This window comes from Protopterus annectens, chromosome 3.part1 (assembly GCF_019279795.1).
Source record: "Protopterus annectens isolate FY-2018-M chromosome 3.part1, PAN1.0, whole genome shotgun sequence".
Classification (NCBI taxonomy): Eukaryota; Metazoa; Chordata; order Ceratodontiformes; family Protopteridae; genus Protopterus; species Protopterus annectens.
In genome coordinates this window covers 1457332023-1457353138 of record NC_056732.1, presented here as the reverse complement: position 1 = coordinate 1457353138, position 21116 = coordinate 1457332023, and the positions used below count along the sequence as shown (strand labels likewise).

General features: G+C 41.5%; 1 protein-coding gene across 2 annotated transcripts in view; it reads left to right on the top strand.

Moving 5' to 3' along the window:
• Nucleotides 1-21116, top strand: part of CFAP69 (cilia and flagella associated protein 69) — a 2033309-nt gene that overhangs the window by 1370513 nt on the left and 641680 nt on the right. For both annotated transcript variants that reach the window (XM_044067529.1, XM_044067528.1), the window contains exon 16: nt 11197-11278. In XM_044067529.1, coding sequence (XP_043923464.1) covers nt 11197-11278 — 82 coding nt within the window. The remainder of the gene's footprint in view (nt 1-11196; nt 11279-21116) is intronic.

Below are 21116 nucleotides of genomic sequence, written 5' to 3'. Positions count from 1 at the left end.
AAGGCAGATATTTGCCCTGCCCTTGACAACATAATACAGCAGAAATCCCCCAATAGAAGTTTAAACTGTAGGGAAAAAACACTAATTACTGTAACCAAATCATCTAATACAGCAGGAGACTCTATATTCAAATAGATTAACAATACTATGTAACCATATCTCAGTACCACTGAAATCCATTCAGAAGTTACCTATCAAATCAATGAATCTGCTGCTGTACATCTTTAGAATAAATGTCACTGTACTCTTCAGCTTGCTATATCATCAAACCAGTTCCCTGCACTCAGAATCCTATGCCCCGTACCCAGTCTTCACCAATGCCTGAACAGTTTTACTAACATCTCATAGTCTCATGACACTGCTCACCACGTCACCTCTATACTTATAGATACCTTATTATAGCCATGTATAATTGTCTCTGAACCTGCACCCCATCTCTTAACTACAATATTAACATTTTCTGCCCTATTGAGTTTCTTCAGTAACTTCCATTTCTTTGAATTTCTAACCATTAATCGCAAGATTTTCTGTTTGACAAACCCACTAGTATGCCTCTTCAAATGCGCAGTGTTCAACATCTGCTAGATGCATAAGTGTTTTTTTATACCACAAGTTTCCTTAATTTCATATGAAGGTAATATAATGTATGTGTAATTGTTAAAGTATATTACTTATCTCTGCTCGTGTATGCATGTATATAAATTTATATATATATATATATATAGGTTCATAGGTAGGTACTAGGCTATCAGCCCAAGGGCCTACGTAAGCCTAGCCAGCAAAGTACCATAGCTTACGCCACCAAAGAAAGTTATTTTCCTGTCCCACTGTCCAGCAGAGACACAGAAGTGATCCCCGGGGTGTATTTCCTATTTCCCATCCACTCATCAAGATTTTTCTTGAAGAGTGCTAATGAAGAACTTTGCTTGACATAGATGGGTAGCTTGTTCCAGCGTATAGGAAGTCTCTGGGACAGGAATCTATCCCTCCAGCATGCCCTGTTTATTGTGGTGACAAGGTTTTGGTCTCTAGATCGTGTAGCTTGGAAGGATTGGGATTTCTTTAGGTGTAGCATGTCCAACAGCTCTGGGTTTGACATAGCTTTATATGTTAGGCAGAGATCACCTCGGAGGAGGCGATATGCTATGGAGTAAAGCTGAAGTTTTATGAGGCGGTCAGTGTAGGGCATTTGTTTGAGGCCAGTAATCCTCTTTGTGAGGTACTACTGTGGCCTTTCCAGCTGCTGCAGATGTCTTGTGAGGTGCATTCCAAAAGGGGTGTTGTACTCTATAATGGGTCTAATGAGTGACGAGTAGAGGGGAACAATGACCTCTTTTTTCCTGGATGAGAACCCTTTTATGATGATGTGTGCCACATAGAAGGACTTTCTGACTACTGTGGCGATGTGACTATCAAAGGAGAGACTACTGTCCACCTGGTTCCCAAGGTCTCTTATCATGCATTCGGTGTTAAGTAGATTGCTGCCTATGTGGCAGTTCATGGGTACAGAGTTTTTACCAAAGGGGATGACACTGCACTTTTTGGCATTGAGCTTGAGGCCATGGCTCTGACACCAGGCATCTGTCTCAGTGAGGCCCTTTCTGTAGGATGTCCACATCATTTGGGGACTTAACTATGGCTCTTAGTTTGCAGTCATCTGCGAACTTCATCAGCCAGAGGCCTTCTGTATTAGCCTGTACTTCAGAGAAGTAGATACCAAACAGGAGAGGTCCCAGGACGGAACCCTGTGGCACTCCACTTGTCACTGCCTTGAGGTCAGATTTGGAGTCTGCAACTTTTACAATGTGGGTTCTGTCAGTGAGCCAGTTGGCAACCCATCTTGTTATGTAGGGATTTATACCTAGTTTAGTGAGTTTAGCTATAATTCCAGAATGGGGAATGGTGTCAAAAGCCTTGGCGAGGTCAAGATAGGCTGTGTGAACCACCTTGCCCTCATCCACGGCTTTGGTGACTGCCTCAAAGAAATCGATCAGGTTCAGGAGGCATGATCTGCCTTTCACAAACCCGAACTGGGTGGGATCCAGAGTTTGGAGGTTACCAATGTCTTTGTTTATGAGTTCCATGATGATACATTCCATGGCCTTGCAGACCAGGCTTGTCAGGCTAATAGGTCGATAGTTCCCGGGATCAGTGGTGGCTCCCCCTTTGTGGAGTGGGATAACTGTTGCTGTGCTCCATTCAGTGGGCACAAAGCCTGATGTGAGGCTATTATTGAACATGGTGCTTAAGTGGGGAGCCAGTTCGTTCTGTAGTTCATGTAAAATGCAGCCTGGGATGTTGTCCAGTCCCATGGATGCTGTGTTTTTGGCTTTAGAGAGTGCATCTTTTGCCTGCATGGTTGTGATTACAGGGACTCTGCATTCTTCCTGTATAGATATGGGCCCTTTAGGGGGTGAGACGGGGGTAAAGTTAGCACTGAACCGATCTGCCAGGATGTTGGCAATATCAGTTGGTTCTGTAATTTTCATGCCTTTGTGCTGTAACACAGAGCAGATCTGGGTATTGCCATCTAGATTCTTGACATAGCTATAGAATGCTTTGTGGTTGTCCTTGGATTTAGTGGCAATTTTGTTTTTGTAGCTAGCTTTGGAGGATCTTATAAGGGATCTCAGCTTCTTACCGAGGCTGACCAGGGAGCTCCTCCACTCATGGGATTTTACTCCCTTTTGCAACAGTTTCTTCCTTCTGTTTTACAGTTTGTTTATGGCAGGGGACCACCAGATTGGCTTCCTTTTTTTGGAGGATAGCGTCTTGGTTCTGTTTGGGATAGCACGATCCATGCACTCGTGTAAGTGCTTATAGAGTGCATTTGTGTAGGATTCAGCAGTTGTAACTGTATTGTCCATCTGCATGGGTGTCATGAAGTTCACCACTTCTGTCTTAAGAAGCATGAAGTTGGCTTTGGAGAAATTTTTTTACTGTGGTTTCCTTAATGGGGGGTGGGGGCGGGATGTGGATATCAAGGGTGATAAGCTTATGGTCAGATCGGACCAACGAGGAGTTGACTTCAGGTGTGGAACACCGGTCACTCATGTTGGTAATGACTAGTTCTAGGATGTTGTTGCCCCTGGTGGGGGTGTGGATAAGTTAATCTAGGGCATTGGAGTTTATGAATTCCAGAAAGCGTTGAACTAAGGAGTTGGTACACAAGTAGTTTTCCCAGTTAATGGTGGGGTAGTTGAAGTCGCCCATTATTAGGTTGTTTGGTTGAACCCTAATATTTTCTAGTACATCTAAAAAAGAGGAGTGGGAATCCTGGGGCATGGTGGGGGATCTGTAGGAAACTACAATTTGGATTGCAGTTTTGCCCAGAGTTAGTTGCACTTGGATAACCTCGGATGCATTATGCTGAGCAACTAGCTTGGAGGTGTGGATATCCTTAATGAATATGGACACACCTCTACCTTTGGTGTTTCGGTCCAGGTTACATGGCCGAAAAGTGTGGTATGAGTTATAGCAAGGTAGTGCAGGGGTGCTCTCTGAAGCCTTGATTCAGGTCTCAGGCACTGTACAGATATCGATGTTCTCCATTTTAAGGAGTGCCTCGAGTGAGTGCATTTTGAGATTTAGACTTCTAGCATTGAGTAGCATTACCTTCAGTTTTTGTTTGCCTGTTCCTGTTATGGTGGTGAATTTGTTATTTGAACCCTGCCTAAAAAAGGCACTATAGGGGCAGTGAGAGCCTTAGCCAGTATCCAGAATCCCAGGGATGACAGGTGCAGGCCATCTGTGGCAAAGCATTGTGGTCTGTCGACCATGTCATCCCAAGCAGACAGATACTGGATCCCTTTAGAATGACACCAGAAGCTTAACCAATTGTTGAAGTAAATCATTTTGTCCTTGTACTGCGGTATCATTCTGGGCGATGGCAGAATGCTACTCAGGGCTAGGGTCCTACCTGCCTGGGCTACAAGATCAGAGAGCTCTTCCATGTCTCTTTTCATGTAGTCCAGGGAGGTACGTCTCAGGTCATTCACACCAACATGGACAATGACAGAGTCATATTTGTTCTTGGTGTGGGGTGACCTGAGTACGTGGGTTATGTGGCGGATCTTGGCATCCGACAGGCAGCTGACAGTAACCTTCTCCTTGTCTAGCTTGGTGAGTGGGACATCAGTGTGCCTGACTATTGAGTCACCTATGACTAGTGTGTTGGGTAAGTTGTTTTGCCTTATTGGCTGTGGTTGAGTGGCACACTGTGTCTGTGGGCTATGTGTCATTTGGGTTGTGTTGGGGGATGAAGGTTGCTTGCGTTTCTGCTTTGAAGGTCTCTCTTGCTTAGACAGATTATTATTGAGAGCCTCCGCGAATGTTTTTGTGTATACTCTGTTTAGAAATATTTGTAATATATTGGAGCTTTTCTCTCCAGACCTCTACAGTTTTTTTTCCCCGCAAAACTAAGTTAGAGAGAGACCTAGTAAACAAAAGCAAAATAAATTAAAAATAAAATAAAATCTTTTGAAAACATGCAAAACTTAATTGTCAACCTTCCTTTTTCCAGGGTAAAAAATCCTTGAATGCCTCACTAACAGCTGCTTCTCATGTTGCTAAGCATGTTTTCAACTGTGATTATGATGCTGCTGATTATGCCCCCAGAGCTGCTGCTTCGGGATCTGTAATGAGAAGGCTGGCTTGTCTTCATTCTAAAACCATTTAAAATATGTTGAAACTGAAATTTAAATTTTCCTCTAGACAAGGAAGTTCTGTCTGGTCATTGTGCAGCTGAGGTACTCAAAAGGTTGATGAAATAGAAAGAAGATTCAAGGAATGACTCAAATATTTCAGTCTTCCTTTGTAAAGCAAATACAAAATTTTCCCTTCATCTCTAGGTTCGTTTTTCATTAAGCAGTGTAAAGCAATTTAAGCTGCAAGGAGTCATTAAACATTGGTTTAAAAAGCAATGGCAAGGAGGCTGCAAAAAGAAAATCAGAGCTTCTAAAAATCAAAGACAATCCTCCCTGTCAGCATGGATATTTGCCTCTACAGGTATCCCTTTCCACCCTGGCAAACTCTCCATATCTCTTAGGCTTTATCTTCCTTTGTGGTACCATATTGTGACAGACAAATTAGGTTTAAATGTAATTCAGCATGAGTACACTTAGTGATGACAATATCTTCCCCTGTTCCAGGGGATTCCTCCTTGTCTTGTGAACCAAGTCTGCTTATTTCCTCCGCTTTTGCATCAGATGCTTGCTCAAAGAGTAATAGAACCATTGCTCCCCTATCAGATGAACAAAGGCTTTTATTCAAGGATTTTTCTGGTAACAAAGAAAGAATGATCCTGTAGGCCTCAGCTGTAACTTTCCTTTTTAAATCTTTGTCAAGATTCTGCATTCAAAATGTTATCCATTCAGTTACTTTTACCTCTGCTACCTCCTCTACTTTCATAGTAAAGCTAGATTGAAAGGATGCTTATCATCACATTCCCATTTATTGGCAGTTAATGATTTTTTTAAGATTAGCTGTGGCTGGCTTAAATTATCAGTTATCTGTCTTACCCTTTAGACTCTCCACAGCACCAAGAGTATTCACAAAGTCTCCGGCTCCAGTCATTGCTTATTGCAGATTTCAAGGCATTCACATTTTTCCATATTTAGATGATTGTTTGATCTTTGCAGACTGTATTTCTAGCAACTGTGCAGAATCTTCTACTTTGTCTGGGTTTTCAAATCAACTTTAAGAAATCCTCTCTTATTCCATCTCACAGATTTGTATTCCTTGGATGTCTGTTAGATTCTGCTCTGGGAAGAGCCGTTCTTCCTCTTGACAAAGTATCCAAGTATACTCATCCTTTCTTCTAACCCGCCCCCTCCAGTCTGTCACTACAGAGGCATCATACCTGGCAAGGGAAGTGTTTTCCATAGGGTAAAAATGGAGGGCATAAGACAGACAGAAGCATGTAAATGCCAGAGTGATGTTGACAGTGATCAGTGCTTTGAAAGCTTTAAATTATCTCTGGTTTCCAGGACCTCTACAAATTTGCACAGCTAACACCACAATGATGTGGTATATAAACAGACAAGGGGTACTAGATCATAAGCTCTTTGCAGGCTTGCTGCTATGGCCTGAGAGTAAGCAACCAAACTCAGTTTGATTCTTCTGGCATTATACATTTTGTCAGAGCAAAACTTGATCACAGACAAGCTCAGCAGGACTAGGACAACCCCCCCTACAAATAGAAACATCATCCTTGGATCCTTCAGGAATCCAGATGAGGGGATCACCTCAAGTGCATCTATTTGACTCTCCTAAGAAGGCATAGCTAAAGAAATTCTGCTCCAGAACTCCTTGTAATCAGGCCTGTAAGACACATGTCTTTTCATTCATTGATGAGAATGTTCCTGTATAATTTTTTCCACCATTTCCAATGATATTCAGGGTTCTTTTAAAGATCCTGAAGGACTCTTCAAAAATTATGTGGAGTCTTCCTAAAGTGTAATGGAGTCTTCCTCTTGGGCCAGGCAATGATGATTCTCTCTTCTTTTTAATCTAGCCAAGGGTAATTATTACAGCCTACCACACAGAATATATTTGTTCACACAAGACAGAGTTTGTTTGATACACCCCAACCTAAAAATTCTGCAACTGCCTGAATAATAGAATTTCATACCTTTTAGGCACCTTTTGAGGACATGTAGCAGGTACTAAAGGAGGTAAAAAAACTGCTACCAGGAAATCATATATGTGTAAGTGGAAAAAAAATGTTCTAGTTGATGCCAAAACAAGAATTAGGACCCTGTTTGGGTCTGTCTGACTCTGGTTCTTGATTATTTATGTGAGCTAGTGAGCTCTGACCATATTATGGCGGCCGTGGTGGTGCAGCAGTTAGCATTGTCGCCTCACAGCAAGAGGTTCTCTGGTTTGATCCTCGGCTGGGGTGCCTTCTGTGCGGAGTCTGCATGTCCTCCTTGTGGCCGTGTGGGTTTCCTCCAGGTGCTCCGTTTTCCTCCCACATCCCAAAGACATGCTGTAGGTGGATTGAGCACACTAAATTGGTCCTAGGTGTGAGTGAGTGCTTGCAAGTGTGTGCCTTCTGTGGAAGGCTGGCAACTCGACACCATAAAACTCCACTGCCAATCATGAGCGGACAGGTGATCTACTGTGGCGACCCCTAACCCCTAAAAGCCGAAAGAAGAAGAAGTGAGCTCTGACCTTATTCTTCTATCAAGGTAAATTTGTCATCCATTTCTGCTTGTCTGCCCTATGATTCCCCCCCTTTCCAACCATACTCAAGTTAAACAGTTTTTGAAAGGGCACTGCATATCCATCCAGCTAGGAAACAGATGACGCCTTCTTGGGATCTTAACTTTATGCTTGAAAAGCTTACTCCTTTTTCCATTTGAACCATTTCATCAGGATGAATTGAAGTTCTTAATATGAATGACTGTCTTACTTGTTCTGTCTTCTGCTAGAAGAATATCCAAGTTACATGCACTTTTGATGAGTTAACCATGCCTCATGTTTCACTAGGACAGGGTTTCTTTGACAATTAACATTTTTCTTATTATGCCTGAAGTAGCCTCAGAGATTACTTTAAGACAGAAAATGAATCTCCCTATCATCAGTGCTCTGAGCTATTTGTTTTCTTCATTTGTCATTAACCAAAATTCTCGACTGCACATAAAAAGGTCAAAAACCTTTGGAGTCAAAGTACCCAAACTCTGGAAAATGCTGTACCATTAATAGTAGCCCTGATAGAATTCCTATGGTGAGACACCCACATAATTTTCAGTCTGGATCGACCCTTATTATGTCTGATTTCATGATTATTTAGATTATGCTTGAGAAGCACATCTCCTCGATCACAAAGAGCAAGTCCTAGGGTTTCCCTCACGGAGAGAACAGCATATCAACCTTAAATAATTTTTGGCTTTTATCTAGAAGTTATAGCCTTTAGGTCTGCTGTCAGAATGGAAGCTCAGCAGATTGTTACAGGCAATACAACAGTAATGATTTTTCAACAAACAGGAGAAGTGTCCATTCTTATCCCTTCTGTATGTTAATCACTATAGTCTGGGACCAGGCAATAATAATGCAGTTGACTTCTCGGCAATTTACATCTCCAGTCAGGAGAATACTGTGAATAATGATCTAAGTAGAGCAGCTTTAATGTTTCTCAGCTATAAGTTAAACTTAAAAACCTTTCTCAGCAGAGAAAAAAATAGGGCCATCCATGAAAAGATCAGTTTGCTTCTCACCTAAGCTATGAATTCTTTCCATTTTGCTTGGGGCTTTCTTACAACCAAGCATGGCTGAACAATACCTTTCCCCTTGAATAGAGTCAGGCAGTCTGTATACTGTATGTTTTCCATTTGCCAGTTATCCTAAAGCCACTACTAAAAGTTAAAAGAGAAAAAGTAAATATTTATATTGCTGCTTGCTATCTAAGAAAACTATGTTTCACACATCTATTTTGACTTTTGGTATCTTGTCAAGCAACCCTCTTCAGGTTATTGCCACAACAGGAGGCTAAGTTCTACATGTGTATCTCAGATCACTCAGTTTGGTAACTTGGATGATTTCAGTGTAATACTAAACCGTTTTTTTATTCTACTAATTCTAAAACAAGACGAGTGACCTTTTTAAGAAAATATTACTTATGTAATGGGTCTAGATTTTCCCAGTAATGTGAAAAGAAAGCAATAAATCCTCTTACCAGTTTCTGTACCTCAGGTTTATCTGTCTCGTACTACATTATTCAGTACTGGCCTGATCTATTCTTTTCAGTTGCAGTTGTCTGTGATATCTACTTCTGCACCTATATAGCTGCCTCATCTATTGCTGTAATAAAATAGTTTTCAATGAGGATCCTTCATATGAGGCCCCAAGGGTATTCTGTAGCCCTTGCTGTAGACTTGACATGTTTTGGATGCTGTCACAGGACATGCTACCCTTTTCGAAGTTACTAAATAGTCTGATGAATTAGTATGTAGTTAGATGTGTATTAGGTAAAGGCCTTAGTTATCTAAGAGTGTTTGTGGTAACATTTTGACCATTTTATTCACCTTGATTTACTTTTACTGTGTCTGATTTTGGACATTTTAGGCTCCGCTATATTTTTCCAGTAGCATTTGTAGGCGTATTACGTCTCTGTACCACTTCTGGCTACCAGAAAAGATCATATAGGTAGTAGTCATCCAGTGGACTGAGTTGACACCCATCCATTCAAGGCATCAGGTGCTCACACCCATCCTTCCTCATCAGGTCCTCCCGGGCGTGGGACATTAATCAGTCTCAGGTCACATGAGCCAGTATCAGTGGTTAAGAGGATAAAGTGGGAACTACGGCATTTGTGACCAGTGGCTTGGATGCTTGATAGTGCTGGCATGGCAGGATGTGTTTGCCCATCCTTATGAATGTGAGGTAGAGCCCGATGTGTATTGCGTAAGTCCCCTTGGAGGAGGGGCTAGGATACAAAGATGCAGACTGCATGTTATCTCACCAAGCCACCAGTGGGTGGCAGACTTCACTGTAAAATTGAGAAGTGTGCAGTCATTGAGGAAAGGTAGTGTAAGCTTCTACAGGGATATAGAACTCTCACCTCCCCTGCACTGAGGAAATAAGGTTAGGCCATTTTTTATCTAGCTATCTATCTATATATATATATATATATATATATATATATATATATATATATATATATATATATATATATATATATATCTTACTTTCTTTCTTTCTTTCTTTCTTTCTTTCTTTCTCTCTATCTTGACAAGGTTATTCCTATCTGGCTAGTGGCCTATTTGTATTTATACAACTAGAGAAAGTTTGGTCAGGGCATCATGTAACTTCCCTACTCTTTTTTGATAGGTACCCTGGGATCTTTAACATCCACCTGAGCTTCCATCAACCCAAGCTGATGAGATATCAGTTAGAGTGATGCTGATTCAGATGCTGCCATTGCTGGGATGCCAGTAAGAGCACAAAGCACCCTCATCACTGACTGAATGATGGCTTACCCTGAGCAGCACTTGCCTGGGCTGTGAGGGAAAGCTCTGGACCTGAGGAATGAATAGACTTTGTCTCATTGGGGGAAGCTTGATGTTTGGCAGTCAGAAGTGCAAAAACTCAATCACCTAGACAGGTTCATAGGTAGTTAATATGCATACAGTCCAGGAAATCATTATGCTTCCTAGCCCAAATTCCCATTTGCCTCAGTGTGCTGTCTGGTTAATTGAAAACTAAAGAACTCAAACTGTGTGCCACAAGAAATAGCTTGTTAACAGCTCATGGCCTTAATCCTGTCTGCTAAATGCCAGACCAAAAAAAAAAAAAAAGATTCCAGATTGTCTGGGTTGCAGTTAGAGCTCTCTCCACCTGCATCATGGAGTTGGTGCCTTCAACCATTTGCTTTATACTTTATCTGACTGGTAGGTAGGTACCTTGACTAGTCTGGGCAAAAGCCAAAAGATCAAATAATATTTGTAGCTGAAACAAGATGACAGAACCTGAAAATTGTACTGGGTTTTCTGTGAGGAGAAAGACCCACCCTCCCATCAGAGGACATCTGACTTCCTCCCCTTGTTATAACCAACTCCAAGTTAGCAGCTTCTTAAAGGAAGGAGGATAAGACATTTACTGTTTTCCATATGTATACGATCTTGTGAGTTCAAATAACACTTTTTTCCATTCTGGGACGTCTGCTCTTTTAGGCTGTCAGAGGTCAGGATATAGGACATAGAAAAAAGTATTGGCTACTTGGATGATTACCTTCCATGATTTTCTTTCTCCTTCAGGGACTTAATGAGTCATTTGATTCATGGAAGGGATTATGGTTGGGAAGCAACTGAGAAAAAGAAAAAACAGAAAAAAATAGCTGGAGCATACAATACAAGAGCAACATGGGCATACAATACAAGAGCAACATGGGCAGATGGTAGAATGGAGTTAGAGAACTGGTTGATATTTAAGACTTTATATAATTCCACACTTCATAAGGTGAGAAATCCCTTATGACCTAGTCCACAGATAACTTCTCTGCAGTAGATTTACTGTTATGGGTGGAGTACCCAACATGCCTGTACTGTTTTATTAGCAAAATATAATTTCACAGCAACATATACATAAACGTTTTTCTCTTTAGTTTATTCATTTATTTACGTTTTAGCTCGATAGCTGCTAAACTGTAAAAGGTAAAGTGTGATTTAACAAACTGACATTGTGTTTTCTGTTAAGGTGCTGCATTATTGGATGTTACTCTTCAGAAGATTATTTTCTGGAAAAAGAAGGGATTTTCCTTCTCTTGGATTTGCTTGCCGTAAGTAAACAGTTTTGTTTTCACTACGATGTAATTGATATGAAAGTTTACAAATGGAGTAAATATATCCTAGATAATTAAATAATCATTGAGACAAGCTGCTTCTTCAATTATGTATGGTAAATAGAGAACCTTGTTTTTGTCATCTGGATGTAGTTATTTTGCATGTGTGATAATTCTTGGCATTTGCACTGTTTTTCCAGATCTAATGTCAAGTTGGAACTGCACTTATAGACAGGTCTATATCAGAATCGCAAAAGCTGCCTTTTGCAAATACATGTTTATCGACACATATACGTCGAAGAACGAGAACAGCGAAGTACCAAAAGAGCGAAATGGAGAATGCCGAACGGATTTCCTTGGCCAGCAGGGTGATCATGGGGATGAGGAAATGAATCCTTTTCCCCACTGTAGTGCGGTCTCGGAGTTAGTATATATAAGTGGGGGGATGTAGGGGGGCTTGCCCCCCCCCTGCAAAAACATTTGAAAATGTGCTTTAGGTAAGGTTTGTACAGTTAGGTTTACCTTACTTGTATGGCGTTGTTACTTCCAGGAATGCATTCGGCGTTTCCGTTTCTCCTTTTTAGTACTGCGCTGTTCTCATTCTTCGATGTTTATGTGTCGATGAACATGTATTCATGAAAGACAGCTTTCACAATTATAATATAGACCCCTTACAGACACACCAGCAAACACATGATCATTGTTATGTTCTAGTATAAAGAGAGATTGTCTGTAGTTTCATATCCAGGGTACAGTTTTTGTTGAAATTTAATCATAGATTGGCATATTTTAACTAAGTTACTTTCCATTTCTGATATTTTTCCTGTTTTCTTGCTAGAATTTAGGAGGCATACCTCTCATCTGTCCAGATTTTCAGAGATAGTCCAGATGTTTGACACATATTTATGGTCTGTTCCTCATACAGTTTTCCTGCATTATCACTTAATAATTCAGACATTTGAGTTTCAGATGTCATACTAGAAAATGCATACTAATGCAACACCTGTTAGTCTAACAGATTTCTACGTTTGTAAGAACAGTATTTTAAAATTGTTGCAATTTTATGCCTTTTCCCCATTATTTTGGCATAATCCAGAATTCTTGCATTAAAAGTTTTTGAGGTATGTTAGGGGTATTCTGTCCAAGATCATGTGCAACTTAAAATGTTGATTTTTCAAGAAATGGTCTGAACACTTCTTCATGTTTGTGAACACCCTTTCTTTTAAAACAAAGTTTTTGTTTTAAAATAGTAGTTTAAATTAGTATCTTATAAACTCTTGCCACATGTAAGTCTAATAGGTGTGCTTATCCATGTCTTGCATTAATTAGAGTTAAGGGGGCAATTACTAAGTGGACTTAATTGGGGTATAAAATGAATTGCAAATCCATTAGGTAATTGTCAACCTGTTAGATTAACTCTCCCCTATTGGAATTGGGTAATTGTGGAAACAAGAAAGCATCTTCCAAAATTCAAAATTAAAGCCAGCAAGACATCTCACCCAGGAATCACACAACTAGAAAGGATGTTGGCTAAGAAGAGGTACTAGATTTTTCTACTGTAACATGCAGAAAGAGAAAACAATGCTTGTAAAACTTTGCAAAAACATTCTGTTTTAGGTTCATAGGTTCATAGGTTGATACTAGGCTATCTGCCCTAGGGCATTTATAAGCCTAGCCAGAGTGTGTTTGGCTTTCGCCACCCTTTTAGATTAGTTGACTGTGCCTCTGTATAATAGGTCACAGAAGATAACACTTTTAAGGTTAGTTTACTGTGCCTCTGTCTAGTAGGGACACAGAAGAGATCCCAGGGGTAAACCTACGATCTCCCATCCACTCATCAAGATTTCTCTTGAAGAGGGTCATTGAGGGGCTCTGCCTAACATGGATTGGGATTTTGTTCCAGAGTGAGGGGAGCCTCTGAGATATGAATCTGTCCCTCCAGCATGTCCTATTTATTTCTGTGCTGAGGTTTAAGTCCCTGGAGCATGTAGCTCTAAGGGATTTGGATTTCCTAAGGTGGAGCATGTCCATTAATTCTGGTCTGGACATGGCTTTATATGTCAGGCACAGATCACCTCTGAGTAGGCGGTAAGCAACTGAGTAGAGCTGGAGTTTCTTTAGCCTAACTGCGTAGGGCATCTGTTTGAGTCCCTTGATCCTCTTGGTGAGGTACATTTGGGGACTTTCCAGTTGCTGCAGGTGTCGGGTAAGGTACATCCAAAATGGGGCATTGTATTCAATTATGGGCCTGATGAGTAGAGGGGCGCAATGACCTCTCTTGATCTAGATGTGAACTCTTTCGTGATAAGGTGGGCTATACAGAAGGTCTTTCTAACCACTTTGGCAACGTGATTGTCAAAGGAGAGATTGCTGTCTACTTGGGTCCCCAAATCCCTAATTACTTCTTCTGTACTTAATGGATTACCACCTATGTGGTAATTTGTGGGCACTTTGTTTTTCCCAGAGGGGATGACTATGCACTTGTTGGCATTTAGCTTTAGGCCATGACTCTGGCACCAGTTATCCATCTCTGTGAGACCCTTTTGGAGGATGCTTGTGTCAGTCGGCGAGTCAGTTATGGCACCCAGTTTGCAGTCTTCTGTGAACTTGGTCAACTATAGCCCTCCCGTGTTAGCCTGTACCTCAGAGAAATTTATACCAAACAGGAGAGGTCCCAGGACTGAGCTTTGTGGGACGCCACTTGTAACTAGTTTAGAGTCTGACATGGCACCTGCAATTCTGACCATGTGGGTTCTATCCCTGAGCCAGTTTGCACCCATCTTGTGACATAGGGGTTGATATTTAAGCTGGTGAGCTTATTTATGATGCCCGAGTGGGGTATTGTGTCGAAGGCTTTTGCAAGGTCCAGGTAGGCTGTGTGGACTACCTTCCCTTCATCTATGGCCTTGGTGACTGTTTCAAAGAAGTTGACCAGGTTCAAGAGGCAAGATCTGCCCTTAACAAAGCCGAATTGGGTAGGATCCAGTGTTTGGAGGTTCCCAATGTCTTTGTTTATGAGTTCCATGATGATACGCTCAATAGCTTTGCAGACCAGGCTAGTCAGGCTTATAGGGCGATAGTTTCCGGGGTCCGTTGTGGCACCACCTTTGTGGAGTGGGACCACTGTTGCTGTACGCCATTCCTTGGGTACATATCCTGTAGTAAGGCTGAGATTGAACAGTGACTTTATGTGAGGGTTCAGTTCTTCTTGGAGCTCATGTAAGACGCAGCCTGGGACACCATCCGGTCCCATTGTTGCTGTGTTTTTTGCTTTGGAGAGGGCAGCTCTCACCTGTGCATCTGTGAGGCTGGGAGGCTACACTCTGTTGGGATAGACATTTGCTCTTTTGGGGGGGAAGGGGGGGGTGTTTGCACTGAACCTGTCTGCCAGGATGTTGGCAATGTCTGTGAGTTCAGTGTATTTTTTGTCATTTTGCACTAACTCAGAGCATATCTGGGAGTTGCCACCCAGGTTCCTGACATAACTAAAGAAGGCCTTGTGATTATCTTTAGCATCTTGTGTATTTTTTCTTTCGAAGCTGGCCTTAGATAATTTTATGAGGGATCGTAGTTTCTTGCCAGTACTGATCAGAGATGCCTTCCCGTTTTGGGATTTTGCTCTATCATGTAGTAGCTTCCTCCTTCTGTTGTATAGCTTATTTATGGCTGGGGTCCACCAGACAGGTCTCCTGCCTTTGGAGGAGTGAGTCTTGGTTTTATTTGGGATAGCATGATCCATGCATCCATGCATTCCTGTAGGTGTCCATAGAATGCGTTTGTAAAGGATTCTGCGGTTTGGGACGTATTTTCCACTGGCCCGGGGGCTTTGAAGGATTCCACCTCGGTTTTGAGAAGTGTGAAGTTTGCTTTTGAGAAGTTCTTCACTGTGGTTTCCTTGGCTGGGGGTGGGGACGGGATATGGATGTCCAGTGAGATTAATTTATGGTTAGCTCTTACCAATGAGGGGTATACCTCTGGTATGGAACATAGAGTCCCCATGTTGGTGATGATCAGGTCCAATATGTTTTCCCCTCTTGTGGGAGTGGTGACCAGTTGTTCCATAGCATTTGAGTTTATAAATGGTAGGAAGCATTGGGCGAGGGTGTTGGGGCATGAGTAGTGCTCCCAGTTTATGTTTGGGTAGTTGAAGTCACCCAATATGATGGTGTTTGGAGAGATCTTCATATTCTCTAGTGTTCTCAGGAAAGCTGAGTGGGGTTGCTGAGTTAGGGAGGGTGGTCTGTAGCAGGCTACAAACTGAAAGGCAGTTTTGCCCACTGTTAGTTGCACATGGATGGGCTCGATGCTTCGTGCAGTGCCACTAACCTGGAGGTGTGGGTATCTTTGATGAATATGGATACTCCCCCTCCTTTTGTGGTTCGGTCTGAGTTTTGGGGCCGAAAAGCATGGTATGAGGTATAACCTGGTAGTGCTGGGGTGCTCTCGGGAGCCTTGAACCAGGTTTCTGTTACTGCACAGATATCGATATTCTCCATAGTGAGGAGAGCCTCGAGTGCGTGCATCTTGAGGTTTAGACTTCTGGCATTGGGCAGCATTACCCTTAGTTTCTTTTTCCTTGTGTTGTCTATGGAGGTGGGTTTGTCTTTTGAGCCTTGCCTAAAAAAGGCACTATGGAGGTGGCAAGATCCTTAGCCAATATTCAAAAGTCCAGGGGTGACAGGTGCAAGCCGTCCTTAGCGAAGCAACGTGGCTTGTCGAGCATGTCATCCCAGGCTGACAGACACTGGATCCCCTTTGAATGACACCAGTACTTTAGCCAATTGTTAAAATTGATCATTTTGTCTTTATACTGTGGCATCATTCTTGGTGAGGGTAAGATGCTACTCAAGGTCAGGGTCATACCGGCCTGGGCTACATGATCAGAGAGCTCCTCTATGTCTCTTTTCATGTAGTCCAGGGAGGTACGTCTCAGGTCATTCACACCAGCATGGACAATGACGGAGTCATATTTGTACTTGCTTTGGAGTGACCTGAGTGCTTGTGTTATGTGGCGGATCCTGGCACCCGACAGGCAGCTTACAGTGACCTTCTCCTTGTTCAGCCTGGTGAGTGGGACGTCAGTGTGTCAGACAATAGAGTCGCCTATTACAAGTGTATTAGGTGTGTTGTTTAGCCTTAAGGGCTGTGACTGTGTGGCACACTGACTTTGTGAACTATGTGATATATGGGTATTGTTGTGGGGTAGTGGTTGCTTGGATGTCTGCTTTGGAGGTCTCTGCTGCTTGGGAAGATTTTTATTTAGAGCCTCCGAGTATGTTTTTGTGTGTTTATGTGTTTGGTTTGCTGTTGCGATAGGTCTATGTGAGACTGGATTTGTGGTGTGTGTGGTTACCTTCTCCACCTGACTGACTGCGCCAGTACTGGGTTGAGAGAGCTCAGCCTCCAGTTTGGCTATATAGTTGCATCTGTCACATATATTTGAGCTTGTTGGGAGGAGGAGAGGGTAGTCTGTGTACATAAGGCAGTTGTAACATTGCCTCAAGATTCCCAGATTCACCAGCTGGACTGGAGAGTAAACCCGAAACTGACTTTTGGACCTGCCAGAATAGTATAAGGAACTACTTTTTGACTGATCAAAAAGGACCAATAAGGAGCCAAGTACTTTAAGGGGGAGTATAAGAGGGTGTAGTGCTTTAGTTTATTAGTGCTTAGTTATAAGATTAATTATACGAGCAACTGCAGGGCTTTAGAATGAAAATAGAGTGCTTACTTTGAGATTTAGAACAGTTCTAAGAGAAAAAGTGAAGAGCAGACTTTGTGGAGCCGGGAATAGTTTAAACCCATTTAAGCGGCGCTGTCCAATGCTGCTCTATTCGCAAAATCTCGCAAATGCGGGTTTTAAAGCAGGGAAACTGAGACAGATAGGAATTGACCCAAAACGTCCAATAAGCTACTAGTTTCAGGGCTGAGACCACTCCTCCAGGGACAGATAGGCTGCTCAAAGCTCCCCACTGTCACTGGTAAACAGAGAAGCTTCTTCCTATCCAAGTAAGGATATGAGCAACACAGGAAACTATACCACAGTCCAGAATTCAGCAAAACCTGAAATCTGGACTAATCTATTTCAGCAAAGGCGGGAAAAGAGAATATTTTTTTGTTTGTTTTTTTCAGGAAACAGCAGAAAAACACACAGAAAGCACTGTAAATGCTATAAACAGGCTAGCACACTTTAGTGTGTAGCCTACAACAGTTATACAATACAAAAACAACTTAAATTGATATAAAACAAGTGCAAAAACTGTAAAAAGCAGAAGGCAAATGCAATTTAAACTTTTTAATGCACAGATCAGTTAGAAATTGACTTTTTAGGTGGGAAAAGGCAGTCGGAGCAAAAAAAACAGAGAAAAAATACTTAAATCTGGAAAGGTCTCTCTTGGGTCTCTCTGTTGCCTGTATCACTCTGCAGGACACCACGAGGAGCTGTGCAGAGTTGTATACTGGCACAAAACCATGCAAATGTGAGTTTTAAAGCAGGGAAACTGAAAGAGATAGGAATTGACCCAAAACGGTCAATAAGCTACTAGTTTCAGGGCTGAGACCACTCCTCCAGGGACAGATAGGCTGCTCAAAGCTCCCCACTCTCACTAGTGAACAGAGAAGCTACTTCCTGTCCAAGTAAGGATATGGGCAACACAGGAAACTATACCACAGTCCGGAATTCAGCAAAACCTGAAATCTGGACTAATCTAGTTCAGCAAAGGCGGGAAAAGAGAATTTTTATTTTTGTTTTTTTTCAGGAAACAGCAGAAAAGCACACAGAAAACACTGTAAATGCTATAAACAGGCTAGCGCACTTTAGTGTGTAGCCTACAACAGTTATACAATACAAAAACGACTTAAATTGATATAAAACAAGTGCAAAAACTATAAAAAGCAGAAGGCAAATGCACTTTAAACTTTCTAAAGCACAGATCAGTTAGAAATCCGCTTTTTAGGTGGGAAAAGGCAGTCGGAGCAAAAAAAACAGAGAAAAAAAATACTTAAATCTGGAAAAGTCTCTCTTGGGTCTTTCTGTTGCCTGTATCACTCTGCAGGACACCACGAGGAGCTGTACAGAGTTGTATACAATAACAAAATTTTTAAATCGCAGATTCGCTAAAAAAAATGGCGTTTTAGGCGGAATTAGTTAAGACAGCAAGAAAAGCAGAAAAGTGATACTTAATCACCCCAGTGTCACTCTTTTGTCTCTCTGCTGCTGTAGACTCTGCAGAACACCTGGAAGGCACTTGCTGAGCGGAATACAAGTGTAAAAACTGTGCAAATGAGGTTTTTATAGCAGGGAAGTTAAAGAGATAGAAATTAGCCCAAAATGGCCAATAAACTACTAACTTCTGGGCTCAAACCACTCCTCCAGGGACAGATAGGCTGCTCAAAGCTCCCCTCTCTCACAGGTGAACAGAGAAACTTCCTTCTATCCAAGTAAGGTAATGGCAACACAGTAACTTGTAACACAGCCCTGGATTCAGCAATAACCTGAAAACTGGACTATACTAGTTCAGAAAGGCAGGAAACAAGTATATATATATTTTTTTCAGGAAATAGAGCAGATACAATCAAAATTAGCCCAAAAAGGCCAATAAACTATTAACTTCTGGGCTGAAACCACTCCTCCAGGGACAGATAGCCTGCTCAAAGCTCCCCTCTCTCACAGGTGAACAGAGAAACTTCCTTCTATCCAAGTAAGGTATGGCAACACAGAAACTTGTAACACAGCCCTGGATCCAGCAATAACATGAAAACTGGACTATACTAGTTCAGAAAGGCGAGAAACAAGTATATATATATTTTTTTCCAGAAAATAGAGCAGATACACTCAAAACACTTTACCCAATTAACCAGTTAAAAAGCTTAAAACTGAGCCCTGTTCCAGCAGTCTTCAATCAGACAAGTTCTAACTGCACCGTCCTGCCACTAGGGTACAGAGAAACCTTCTCCAAAAAAGACGGCCTGTATCAGGGCACAAGTTATACAAACAAAGCTAGATCCAGCCGGCCAGAATCTAGTCTATGCTACAGCAAACAAGATGTTGAAAGGCAATGAATGACATAAAGACTGCAGTATATCTAGCTAAAATTAGTGAGGGTCTAGACTAACTGGTAAGAGTTTGCTGCGTGTTATCTTTATGTTTAAAAGTTTTATTTTGAATGTCTTGTGCACGATTGTTCTTGTTTGCATAGTTAGTTTTTATGTCAACTGATGTATATAATTTATTTCAAGTAAGGAGTTTTGCTGTTTAGTTTTAATGCTCGTGAACAGTGACTTGTTAATTTGTGAACTTAAGGGCTTGTATATTGAACTGGTAATAACTGTTTGGTATCTACCTATTGAAGACTGACTGCTCACAGTTGAATGTTCTATTCAAAGTTTTGTCTTATTTTAAGATGAAACAATAATTTGTATTTTGGCTTGACAGAGAAGTCTGACAAATGGCAGTGTTATTCTGAATTGAGGGAGAGACAGTTGGTATTAGACAGTTATAATTTACCCATTAACTTTAATATGCCAACAACTCTACAGTTGCATAGATACATTGCAAGGGCAGTCATCTTACTATTTATATATTTATGCATGCATTCATTGTTGGCCAGGATAGTCTCACTAGGCCAACAGCCTCTTTTCATGGGAGGCCTGAGGTAGTATTTACGCTAACTATAAGAAATTTGGCCAGGCCACTAGGGAGCTTCTGCTACTCTTTTCAAGTCAGTAGGTGATGACAGAGGGGTGTTACTGATGCTTGAGAAATTCACAATGAAGGACAGCAGCTGAGTGAAACAAGGAAGTGTTGCAGAGTCTGGGAATGGAGAAATGTCTGAGCAAAAAAGGTGAATGAGGTGTAGTATTACACCATATTCTTGGACATTTAGTTTACAGATTTTACTGTTAATGAAAGCTTTATGTATTTGTAAATATTTATAATTCTGCATGTATTAATGCTCTTTATTAGCTACCATATTGTTCTTCCTCTACTGTTCTTTTCCCCTTATATTATTCCTTTACTTAATTACATGTGTAAACTGTGAATGTCCAGCTGTGGCAATAAGGAACAACAAAAGAGAACAAGTTACAGTAGACATTACACAGTTAAATAACACACAAAATATAAATTATCTAAAGTATGTAATATGATCTTAAACAATGAAATATAAGGAATTAAAGTGAATGTTCATGTGTTACATGAAGTAGGTTTTCTGAAGCAGATATTGATATAAAATAGTTGCAAATGTGGCAAGTGCAAAGGGCTGCTTATAGCTTAAGTTGGTTGACAGATCCAACAGCTGCTCAGAAAGAAGAAAAGGAGGGCTATATCACAAGGGTTATATGAACTGTCAACAAGAGCGGCCTTAGGTCAACTGGTGCCCTAGGCAAAAGGGCTCCATGGCGCCCCCCCCCCACCCCACCACCTGGTGCCCCCATCCTAGTCTACCTACACCAAATAAATACTGGAAAAGTGCCCCTACTAGACCGGCGCCTAGAGGCGCGTCGCCTGGCCCACCCTAAGGGGGCAAGCTATGACTGTCAAATTTGTTAAAAGAGATGGGAAACTGACCGACTGGTGAATGAATTGTCTAAGATTACCTGGAGAGGCCCACCAGTTGATAACTTTAGCTAAGGATAGGCAGTTTGGGTGAGTAGAGGAGTTTGTGAGTCAAGCATAGTTTTGCAGAAGTAAAGTAGTGGTTACATGCAAGATAAACAAGATCATGCAAAGACAGACACAGAGGTAGGGTACAGTTGTTGTGCTCAGAATCCAAATGCATGCTCCTATTATAGGGTTGTTCTAGTTTATTTTGTAGTGGTGAAGCTAAGTTATTGA